Source organism: Schistocerca piceifrons, chromosome 6 (genome assembly GCF_021461385.2).
Source record: "Schistocerca piceifrons isolate TAMUIC-IGC-003096 chromosome 6, iqSchPice1.1, whole genome shotgun sequence".
Taxonomy (NCBI): domain Eukaryota; kingdom Metazoa; phylum Arthropoda; class Insecta; order Orthoptera; family Acrididae; genus Schistocerca; species Schistocerca piceifrons.
Genome location: NC_060143.1, coordinates 272,925,709 through 272,938,387, shown reverse-complemented (window position 1 = coordinate 272,938,387; position 12,679 = coordinate 272,925,709). Strand labels below are relative to the sequence as shown.

Genomic DNA, 12,679 nt, shown 5'->3' with positions numbered 1-12,679 from the left:
GTAATCTATGTAGCCACATATATTTCGAATCTTTGCTTCACGTTTGTTGTTTTCCCAGTTTCTAGGTAAATCGATTGATGCTGTTCCTTCGGTACACATTCGAACACTTTCATGCAAAACAAACTGTAAACAAGTATCTTGTGAGGTATAATTATAGATGGTGATGAAACGAGTAGTCGATCACCGTCTGGAGTAACCCACACTGAGGGAGGATCGCTCTATCACACAATCCACTAGTGACTGCAGGGAGTTTGTCCCTGTAGAGCAATAATAAACGAACGCTGCTTTTACCTTGAGAATGCAGCGTCCCCGCGGCTCGTTCTCGGGGATGGACACGTTGTAGAAGCTCTGGTCGAAGATGGGCTCGTTGTCGTTGACGTCGTGTATGGTGACGAGCACCGTGGCGGACGACGAGAGCGGCGGCGTGCCGTTGTCGCTGGCGACGACCGTCAGCTGCGGCACGGGGTCCGTCTCGCAGTCGATGTGCGCCCTCGTCGTGACGAGCCCCGAGCGGGCGTCGATCTGGAACCAGCCCGAGTGCGTCTCGGGCGTGTCGGCGATGGAGTAGGAGAGCGCCGAGTTGTCGCCCTCGTCGCGGTCCTGCGCGCGCACCTGCAGCACCGACGTGCCCGGGTCGGCCACCTCGAGCACGTTCGCGTAGTAGACGGCGCGCTCGAACTCGGGCGCGTTGTCGTTGATGTCGGTGACCAGCAGGTGGAAGGTGCGCGACGCGTGCAGCGGCGGGTCGCCCTGGTCGGTCGCGATCACGGACAGCGTGTAGTTGGGCTGCAGCTCGCGGTCCAGGGGTTGCGACACGATCACCAAGTAGATTATGTTGTCGCGCGTCGCCAGTCCGAACTTGCCGTCCCCTCCTTGCAGGGTCACGTTCACGTTCGAGTATTCCGTCTTGGAATCGGGATCGTTCACGGAGATGCGCGCGACGAACTCGCCCGGCTGGGCCGACTCGGAGATTTTGGGCGTCGCGTCGTCGCTGAGGAATATCACGTTGATCGTCGGCTGGTTGTCGTTGACGTCGGTGACGCGTATCGACACGAAGGCGGTCGTCTCGAGCGGCTGCTCGCCGCGGTCCTTGGCCACGACGACCAGCTCGTGTAACTCCTTCGTCTCGAAGTCGAGCGGCCTGTTGACGGCGATGAGGCCCGTCGCCTGATCGATGCGGAACATTCCCTCGCGGTCACTCTGCCGGCGGTTTATCGAGTACTCGACTCGTCCGTTCTCCCCGGCGTCCGTGTCGGTGGCGAACACTTGCAACACGCTGGTGCCCACGGTCGCGTTCTCTGGCACCGTCGCGAAGTAGCGACTCTGGTTGAATATGGGCTGGTTGTCGTTGACGTCCTGTATGGTGATGTTGACGGTCATGGTGCCGCGCAGTGGCGGGTTGCCGCCGTCCAGCGCTTCTATCAGCAGGCTGTAGGCGGCGGTGGTCTCGCGGTCCAGGAAGCCGTTGATCTGCAGGTCCAGGTAGAGCACGCCGTCGCGCTCGCGGTGCGACGACAGCCGGAAGGCGTTGTTGGTGTTGCCGGAGACGATGTTGTAGCGCTGCGTGTTGTAGGCGCCCAGGTCGAGGTCCCGGGCCGGGTGCAGGGTGCGCTTCACGTCGCGCGGCGTGTTCTCCGGGAACTCGATGAGCATCGCGTCGGTGGGGAAGGTGGGCGCGTTGTCGTTCTCGTCGAGGACGCGCACCACGACGCGCACGTTCTCGCCGCTGAGCGGGATGGCCACCAGCGAGTAGGAGGAGCGCGTCTCGCGGTCCAGCGGCACCTTGGTGCGGATCTCGCCCGTCGTCTGCTCGATGCTGAGGTCCGAGTCGACGGCGCTGCCGGGCACGGGCACGATGAGGTAGGGCGGCCCGCCGCCGCCCGCACCGCCCCCGCCGCTGGAGGAGCTGCCGCCGCCGCCGTCGCCGATGAAGCCGACGCGGGTGCCGACGGGGGCGCCCTCCGACACCTCGAGGTCGCGCACGCGCTCCGCGCCGGCGCGCCGGCAGCCACCAGCCACCAGCAGCAGCACCAGCAGCAGGGGCGCCATCTCCAGCAGCCGCAGCGGGCGCCTAGCCGGCCGCCGCCGCCATCCTGCGCCACCAGTACACATCAGCAAGCTACAGACGGGGAAATATTACTACGAGTTCTCACAAGCTGGAGACATGACCGCTGCAGCAATGGAGAGCAGTCCAGAGTCTGAGTCTGACATAGGGCCTATAATCATCATGAAACTGCTAAAAACGTTATTGTTTTGCAACTAATCTCGATAGTACGTCATCATTCGACAGACTTAATAATTATTTAAAATGGAGCTTACCACATATTTAAAGACATACACCACTTAAAAAAGCCTGCCAAAGTGTGAAGTAAGCTGCAGAAACTATTTCTAGAACAATAAAACTTTTAAAAGCTGTGAAGCCTAGCTTACAGAAGTGTATGGAAAATCAGCGACAAAAGGAGTACTAACAGTAGTCAATATTTGTTAGTATAACTGATGGTGTGGGGTGGGGCGTTCAGTACCGTCTGCTATCGGGAGATACGTGGAAAATGGGTCCGGTGGGGACGCAGCGTTGGATGCCGTCACAAAGCGTCTCAGAGAGTGTAGGTTAACCGATGTGAGAGCTTCTGTAAAGTTTGGAAGGTAGGAGATGAGATACTGGCAGAAGTAAAGCTGTGAGGACGGGGCGTGAGTCGTGCTTGGGTAGCTCAGACCGGATTTTATTTCTTTTTGCTTTTCCTTTTTCCTTTCTTTTTCTTTACCCAGAATTTATATTTCTTTTCTCTTTCGCATGTGTGTTCCCATAATTTCATCCTATTAGTGAATATTACAAAAACACATGCAAATAAATAAATAACAACGCCTTCCACTACTGTTGTTTCCTGTTTCTCCCACTTCCCTAAGCACCACAGGCTCGGTGGTGGTGAGGGGGACACTGTGGCCAGGCCTCAGGTTTCGACCCCTGCCCACTTTGCCCCCCGAGCCCCCACCGGTCCACAAAAAAAAAAAAAAAAAAAAAAAAAAAAAAAAAAAAAAAAAAAAAAAAGTGGTCAGCGCGACAGACTATCAATCCTAAGGGCCCGGGTTCGATTCCGGGCTGGTAAAAAAAAAAAAAAATAAAAATAAAAAAGTTGGTAGAGCACTTGCCCGCGAAAGGGAAAGGTCCCGAGTTCGAGTCTCGGTCTGGCACACAGTTTTAATCTGCCAGGAAGTTTCATATCAGCGCACACTCCGCTGCAGGGTGAAAATCTCAATCTCAAACCGATGTGATACTTGGAAAACTTTCCAGACTACACATTGTTCATCTCTCGCCCAGAGAGAGGGCAAAGACTTCCAATGAAGTAAATAATGCATCGGAGGACAGAGTATAAGGTCAGTCAAATGAAAACGATCCGCCGGCCGCGGTGGTCTCGCGGTTCTAGGCGCGCAGTCCGGAACCGCACGACTGCTACGGTCGCAGGTTCGAATCCTGCCTCGGGCATGGATGTGTGTGATGTCCTTAGGTTAGTTAGGTTCAAGTAGTTCTAAGTTCTAGGGGACTGATGACCACAGCTGTTAAGTCCCATAGTGCTCAGAGCCATTTGAACCATTTTTGAAAACGATCCAGATGAACAATAATTGGCCAAGTGTGAGTAGGATTCGCACTCTGTGGGTTCCCTATATACTTAATTATCTATATGGACAGTTCATCCATACATATGTACATAGGCACTATACTGTAGGTTTTGATGAGTGCGGTTGAGAGTGTCAACATATGTGACATAGATGGCAGTACCTTCGGACTGCATTGGCGGAGAAGCTTAAGTGTTTCACATCGCCAAGCGACCATATACCTTGGTATGTGACATAAATTTCAGCTTCATATATAGTCTCTCAGAAAAAGAGGCATTACAGTCATACAGAGACAGACAGACAGACGGAAAACAAACTGATCCAGTAAGGGTTTCGTTTCTACCTACTGAGGCAGAGAACCCTACAAAGTAAGTAAACTGTTTATTATTTCGTAAGTAGTCGCCATAAATGTCGATATATTTATCGCACTGTGAGGTAAGACGCGCAGTGCCTTTATGGAAAAATATTTGCTGTTGTCTATTGAACCATGCTTGCCAATATGTGGGTGAAAACCTTTACATTTCCTCCATACAGTTATGACCTCTCCACACGCGATTTCCAATATTTTTGGAACACTGAAGAAAGACATTCGTGGCCGTAGATTTGCTTCGGGAGGTAGAGGTGAACGCCAGGGTACAATCATGGCTCTGTAGGCAACATTTTTCCGTGAAGACTTTGACCGACTTGGCTCATAGTGGGATAAAAGCATTGAATGATATTGCGATTACTTTTTAAACAGTTATAATTTGTTTTTCCTGAATACTTGAGTGTAAAGTCTAAGTGCTGGAGCACCAGTTGCACCAAGAATACCACGTCGTAATTCCTTTATAAAATGCACACCCATTCGAAGTGACATAACACTGATATTTAGTTCAAGAGATTAGGTGGTAGGTTATTGGGTGGATTATTCTATCTGTGGAAAATACAGTGAATACTCTACAATGATTTTATGAAGGTTTGCTTTAATATTTGTGACTGTTTTTGCTTTGTAACACCGGAATTATGTAAAGAGACTGCAGGTCACAACGCTGCAAAACGATACTTTAGCCTCATTGAAATTGCTTTTAAGGCGGCCACACAAATTGCTATAAGCTTGACGAGCATGCATGCTCAGGCATTTTTCGCAAGCATGCACAAATCTTCTTCGCATCCATACAGTCCAAGCATACATCGACAAGCATCAGTTTGTGCATAAATTTTGTGGGATCTGGACGATGACTATTTGGTGATACTGGACAACTTCGCCATTGAAACATAAAAATAAAACACACGGCTCCCGACAGAGGGAACGTGATACGTAATGCAATGTCTGGTTTACGAAATCACATTATTGATATTATTATTTCTGAATCAATCAAAATGCACGTTAGAGCTTCCAATCACTCGTAACATATTTTTATGGAAAAGCACGATTCTCCATCACGAGAAATGCCTTCAATTTAATACTTTTTATCATCCACAAATACACACTGGCTTCATTAACTACGTCCCAGTCGGCCATAGAATATCCGTCAGTTGAGGCGAGCTTCGCGCGACTGCTTCATACATCTACTATGACCATTTCTATGGCAACGTCTTAGTGTTGCTGCAGTTCTAGCCGACTACGGCTCTCACTAACTACTGACGCTGGCATCTGCGATCTGTGCTTGAAAGCTGCGTATAGCTGGGTTCATACAACAGACACTGTAATTGTTAAAATGTAGAAGCTCACCACGTAACTAACCAAACAGAGACATAACTGCAGTACCAACTTGAATGGTCGTGCGTACACACACACACACACACACACACACACACAGCACGGATCTGACTCTTGACCAACTTCAAATTAAATCGTTAGACATGGAAATAAAAGACCGTTTGGCAAGACAAGAACCTGCAATTTATCCAGCGACTATTACGGGCTAGGTGTAGCTCCTTTCCACTTTTTACGCTTTTTCGACCAGGTGACCAGTGAGAAGAACGATAGTATCTGGAATAAGTGTAATGGCTGGGATAAAGGCAATCCTGACAGATGTAATGAATGTAAGAATTCTACAGGATGTTTATCGTTTTGGGAAGTATATTTGTTTAGAAAAGTCAACTTGTACTACGGGCAAAAATAATGGTCTACGGCAGTGGTCACGGTTATTACCTATGCCAGTGTTGAACGCATATTATCCAATTAATAAGTACTTTAAAACAAATGGTTTTTGTGATAAGGTAATATGAAAAGAGTGCCTCTTAGTCCTGATTAATAACTTAGCTTCATAGAATACAGATACGAAGCTGGGCATCCATTAAGATCTTTTCCCTATGATAGGTAATAGTATCATTTATGTTAAAATGTTCCCCAAATGGTAAGTTCGGCGCAAAATCGGTATGCAATGTCAGAAGCCGGTTAAAAAAAAACCTTTCTAACGGAACTTCAATTCATGCCTGTACGATTAGCATGTGATGAGAAAAACGGATGTTGACTTGAGTAATAATACTGATGATAACTTGGTCCGAGATTGTACTTAAATATAAGGAATAGGTTAGTAATTTATTTGAACGTACAAGTTGTAGAACTAAAAGGATTACTTTATTTGTATGCCCTGTTGTTGTGTTCTAGAAGATATAGCTTTACAAGCTGTAGCAATAGTGCAAATACACGGTGTTTAACAAAAAGTGTCACATACTCTAACAGAAATAGTACAGGTCAAAACCACAAAAAACATCCTGCAAATATCTATCTGGAGACAGACAGATATCTGTTCAGACATGGGCCATTCTGTTCAATCCTGGCTGTCTATCTGTTGGCACTAGATACTTCAGCCATCTTTCTCAAAGAATCGTGTACTCGTGCGAACACTTCATGGCAGCCCTCCCATTTGATCACATGCGCATCCTGTAAAGTATGCACGTTCTCAATGGGTGTAAAATGCAACAATGGCTTTAAATGACCCCTGATCAGAAATCCAAGAGAATAAGGTCAGGTGAACGGGAAGGCCATGCTACTGGACCTTCTAGACCAATCCATCGCTTATTAAAGTTTGTGTTAAGTACTATCGTACGAGACGTAGAAAATGGGCCACCGTTATGCATTAACTATATCCGTTGTCTTTCTGCAAGCATAATGTTCTCCAAAAGAGCAAATAATTTGTCTTGCAGAAACTGACGATAGTTTCGGTCCATCTGTTCCGTAAAGTGTATCGCCCTAAGAGCATGTCATCATTTTTGCTCACTCATATATACACATTACTAAAACGAAGTCGCTCACCGCGTTTTTCAGTCTTTATGTAAAGGCTAATTTCAGGAACTGCTGTAGGGATTTTGATGTGGTTTTCACTACTACGTCAAACAAGCCGTCGGTCGTAGATACTCAGTGCTGCCAGTGTGAAGCCGGGGAGGGTCGCTAACTGACACTAAAGCGAATCCTGTGGCATGCTCCCGTTAGTACTCCCATTTGCATCCGCACAAATGTGGTTATTGTGAAAACTTGTTAGCTCGCTCTGTGTCAATCTTGCCTCATCTGTAAATAAATCTCAAGTTGTAACTGCAGATCCACAGCGCTTCTTTTTAAAATCCACTGGCAGCGCTGTAGGCTGTATTAGTTATCGTATAGCTTGAGAGCTCGCACACGGTGTATGCGATACGGATGAAATAACTACTGTTGCAGAATTTACGACGCAAATCTTTGCACAATTGTTTCAGCATTTCTTCTACTCGTCTACTCACTCCTCCATCCCCGGTGTGCGAACTGTGGTGGATCTTCTGCGGTACCTTGTCTTTGTTGCGAGTGATCCCGTGCTTGAAAGTGGCTGGAACATCCTGGAGAACAAGTTTTCAGATGGAATGCGGCATTGAAGACGTCGTTCGGCGTACATAACACGTGCCTGTCATTAGTCAAACCACAACATTTCCCACGTGAAATAATAGGTCTCCATTTCACTGTTTAAGTTCTTCGCACTCCAGAGAATCGGTAATCTCGTTACAGTGCTAACAGAGCCTGAAAACGATACGTTAGGAATGGCTGACATAGCAGATAAGAGGAAGTGCTGCCTGACAACAGAATCACAGGGAACTAAGCACAGCGACAAACACAACGAACTGGAAATGAGCAACGGACGTCAACAGGAACATAGCCTACAGCACGGAATACTGAACGTTCTCGACGCAAATAAAATGTCCCATACCTCAACAAGTATTTCTTTCCAGACGCATGTTCGTTGGACTTTTCTTTCTAGTTTTCACCAGTGCCATGTGGGACACGTCTTTTATAAACATCCAGCACAAATAGGATGAGTGTCAAACGATGTAAATCCCAGTTTACTTCGTTAACAGTTCAAAGGGTCTCCGGTAAATGATAACAGACAGAAGGGCACTTATGTTCATTATGTGATTAGTATTTTTTCATTCAACGAGATTTTAAAGAAAGTATGGTTTTCTTAACTGGAACGATGTATTGTTTTCCTACGGCAACAAAAAGTTCATTGACTAACGACTACAGTCATACAACCTTTCTTAATGTTGCATCTGAAACTTTTCACCAAGAAGCGTGACAAAACTGAGAGGCAAGGCACACGGACTCCGATAACACCGCCATGCAGGTGTCTCTTGCCAAACTCCAGTCTCGTGTCAAGCCTGTCAGCTGTTTACCTGTCAACAGAGCAGGATTATGAGGTAATGTGTCGTGTATTGACCTGTCTGTTATTTATTATATGACAGCTCATTTCTACTACGTGTCTCGCTCTCGTACAAGTAATCAATGGTGAGGAGTTACATAACATGCTGCTTGTTACTGTGAATGTCAAAGAAATGTTGTCAGAAAAGGATGGCGGTATAGTGACATATTTTCTGATCGCCAGTGTCCAGCGCATCAGGCACTTGCAGGGATTATCAGGACACCAGTGTGGACAGGTAGCTTGAATGAAAGAGGATGCCGGCCGGGGTGGTCGAGCGGTTCTAGGCGCTACAGTCTGGAACCGTGCGACCACTACGGTCGCAGGTTCGAATCCTGCCTTGCGCATGGATGTGTGTGATGTCCTTAGATTAGTTAGGTTTCAGTAGTTCTAGGGGACTGATGACCTCAGAAGTTAAGTCCCATAGTGCTCAGAGCCATTTGAACCATTTTTTGAAAGAGGATGTAAAAGGACTGCAACTGACAGATCGCACGAAGAAACTGTTCTGGCTACGAAGCTTATCAGTCGGAATGGTAACATGACAATAATCGCCAAAGACTATGGGATCAGTCATCGTTTCATCTGTCAGTACTTCAGACACTCGAAAGTCGTGGCTTCGTACATCATGCACAATTTTATCGGTTTTCTCCACAACACCGGAGAGACGGTGCTATGTTTCAGTAAAATGTTTCATTCACTGGTCTGTGTATTCCATTTAAATAAGTATTTGCGTAGTACCTTCATGGGGCGTTCAGAGGTCGAATCAAGTACAGATATTGATTTTCTCCGTGGACAGGGCGCTTTTCTGACGGAGGCCCGACGGATGACGTTTCTATTTCAGTGGTAACACGCGTACGCATCTAGGCAAACGCTTGGGCACAGACATAACTGAAAAACTACGTCATCTACCTGCGGCTGTTTTCATAAAAACTGTTCGCGAAAACACTATGGCATACACACACTTGAAATAGTTTTCCTAAGCGCCTTCTGACATGCTAACACTTAGAGCAGTTCTGGATACAAAAATCTTTAACTCTGCCATATAAACTGGTGTCAGTAGAAATTAGTTTTATATCAGTAGCTCTGGATTATCTTCTTTCTGCACGTGCGGATGGCGCTTGCCATGAGTTCCCTGCTTGGCGCTATTTACATAGCAGTAGCTTACTGCGGCTACACTGCTTCGTGTGTACTCTTGCAGAAACATGAAAAACTTACGTTAAGAGGCGTTCACCATTTAACCCGCCTCCTTACTTTTAAAAACACTATGCCGTTCCACTGAATAAAAAGAATATACTTACTATAATATAAGGGAGATACAAACCTTAAGAATATTGACAATATAAGAGAACTTCGCCCCTATCTGCGTACTAGTGTTTGGTGAAGATCTAGTTTCGATATTCTCAACTGTTCACAAAATAAAAGGATTATTACGTCTTACGCAGCATATCATGTTACATATGCTCAGTAATGCTCTCCTCTGTAAAATGGAAAAGTTATCTACACTCATGTAATCAACACATTCACAAGTCCGCGAGCTTCGTCATCATATACGTTTTTTTAAAATAAAAAACACCGTTTCAGAGTTACAAAAAGTATAAATGTTATAGATAAGCAAAACCTATCGCAGAAATAGACAGAATTATCCCATTTTCGATCTCTCACTATGGAAACACAACAGACTTCATTCATGAACGAAGTAACTAAAAATCGATGCATTGAAGTTTCTTTACAAAGTCATTGCCAAGGTTTTCTTGTTTAAAAAAAACTATGTCAAGGACATCGTAATCGAGATGCTTGTGGACCTGTTCTAGAGTACTGTTCAAGTGCTTGTAATCAACGTCAAGAAAGTATGATAATAAACGAACGAATTCTGAGAATCCCGACATATCGATATAGCCCACATCCGAAGGTGAGGTGGTGTTGCTCAGACAATTTAGAGCGAATCTTCAGAAGGAAGGTGATATTGTCGTGAACCGTCACAATAAATTCGGATAATCGATTTTCAACTCTTCTTCCTCCATAGTATAATCCACGTAAGGATCCCTAAAATTGACAAATATCGGGGTGCATACGGAGGCTCGAGTGAAATGGACCAGCATGTGATTAGTACTGGTACAAAGCAGTCTGAACCACGTGATTTACAGTGATTTACGGAATATGTATGCGGAACTGTAACTGCATATGTACACCGCCTGAGAAAAAGAGTGAAGCGCTCAGAAGGCGAAGAGGATCCAATGAGAAACTTCACGAGTTCAAAGATATGTGATGTTTTTTCAATGATTACAAATTGTGTGACATTCACAAACAACTTGCCAGTATGACCGTACTTATCAATCTAATGCTGCACCCGCTCTGTCCTGCATGCGTGCACCGATTCGGTTGGTAAGGGTGTCAAATCAGTATCATCTCGTAGGGCAAGCTGGCCCACAACTGTTGTAGCTGGTCCTTAATATACTGGTTACTGGCGATGGGATAGAGCTGACCTCCGAGTTTGTCTCACACAAGTCACAGTCAGCACAGATCTGGGGATATCGTTCGCCATGGATGTGCCTCAAAATTATGCAGACAGTTGATAGAGACTCGTGCCATGTCCTGTTGAAAAATGACACCACCATACTATCTTACGTGAGGTAACACATGAAGGTGCAGAATGTCCGCGATGCACCATTGTGCCGTTAGAGTTCCCTCATACACTACCAGTCCTGTCACGAAGTCATACCCGATGGCTTCCCACCATGACTCCTGGTGCAACACCACTGGCTCTCCCCCAAAACGTCAAGCCTGGGACCTCTCCCCGGGTAGTCTTCATACTCGCCGACGATTGTCATTCTGGGCAGTACAGAATCGCGATTTATGGCTAATCACATTGCGATGCCATTTATCAGGAGTCCCGGTCACTGCACGACTCCAAACGCAACCGGGTGGCAGGCGCAGACGTCGGGGGTTACCCTCACGATGGTCAGACGTGGCCACCGGATCCTTGACGGCGAGTACGGCTGCCCTCACGTTCCTACGCTGTCGGCATCAGGCCACTGGCACATCCAAAAGCCTCACAAATCTGGATAGTGCACGATTCGACCAGCCTGCCAAATGGAGACCTACAACGAGATCTCTTTCAAATTCTGTCAGACGCTAACAACACTGTCTCACACGAGTACGCGAGATCTACGTGTCCTTCACAGTGATCACTCACATCTGACGCTGTTATCAACACTAATGCACTCTGGTGGCTGTCTAATCGACGGTGTACACGTGTGCAAAGTTACACTGACATCCGCCCATGTCTTATGGATGCTTTACTTTTTTCTGTCAGGCAGTGCACGTTGCTTATGGCCCAGAAACCATTAGACATAACGTCTGTCGGCTGCTGACGAAAGTAGGGTTTACACAGTACCGCAAGCATTCAATGGAATTTCAGTCAACTTCGATGAACTAGATCTACCTCTCATTGTTTCTGATCTCTTTAAATTTAAAATAAGTGTTAGAATTAAAGATTGCATGGTGACAATTTTATAATATGGAAGCTACAAAAATAGTTTAATTGGTAACTGATAATATCCCCCCTCGGCTCCGAGCACAGTCTCCCCATGTTACCTGGGTAAATTAATTTGGTCAGACGACGCTTATGATAACCGCAACCGGCCACCACCAATAGAAAGGAAAGAAATTGTGTTTTAAACTCTTATTCCACAAATTTACATAAATTGTCTCTTCTTGGATTGGGCTATGCGTAAACAAAGCTCTTTCAGTCAATGGTTTAAAATTCAAGTTCCGTTTTTTTCTCTCTCTCTCTCTAAGTGCACCACGAAATAATGTAACACCTTTTAACTACGTTTATCTCCATGACTGATTTTTGGTATCACTTTTGTATGCTGGAATATAATTTAATCTCAGAGCAGTTCTGGTTACCTGCTGCACGTTCTCCAGCAGTGATGCTGGCGTGTTATTTATTACTTACAGTTGCAGCTCAGTTTAGAGTATGTGCCAGTGATGGTTATGATTCTCCGAATTCGTATGGAGGGAATATCCATAAAAATTAAAAATATTCCATAGTTATCTGAGAGGATATTGTTGCGACGCACATCAAAACACTCAGAAGACTGATGAAAAAAAAAAAAACAACGGTCTGAGACATCTTAATGATATGAAAAGAAAGGAAAATAATGATTTAGCGTCTCGTCGTTGAAGACGCCATTAGATACGGAGCAAAAGCTCGTACTAGGATAGGCTGCAGAATAAATTCGATTGTTTCCTTTTTCAAGGGAATGATCCCGGTATTGACCTTAAGCGATTTAGGGAAACCACGTAAAACTAAATCTGGATGGCCCGACGTAGATATGAACTGTCGTTTTTCCAAATGTGTGTCCAAAATCTTATCTCTGCTCCAGCTCAATCGGTTGGCTGGAATATCATCAGTCTCTTTG

The 12,679-nt window shown here is 45.8% G+C and overlaps 1 protein-coding gene across 1 annotated transcript in view; it reads right to left on the bottom strand.

Moving 5' to 3' along the window:
• LOC124803076 (protein dachsous-like) overlaps nt 1–12,679 on the bottom strand; it is a 234,717-nt gene that overhangs the window by 168,885 nt on the left and 53,153 nt on the right. Inside the window, exon 2 of the mRNA XM_047264205.1 lies at nt 292–2,093. Within this exon, the coding sequence (XP_047120161.1) occupies nt 292–2,049 (1,758 nt within the window). The 5' untranslated portion in view covers nt 2,050–2,093. The remainder of the gene's footprint in view (nt 1–291; nt 2,094–12,679) is intronic.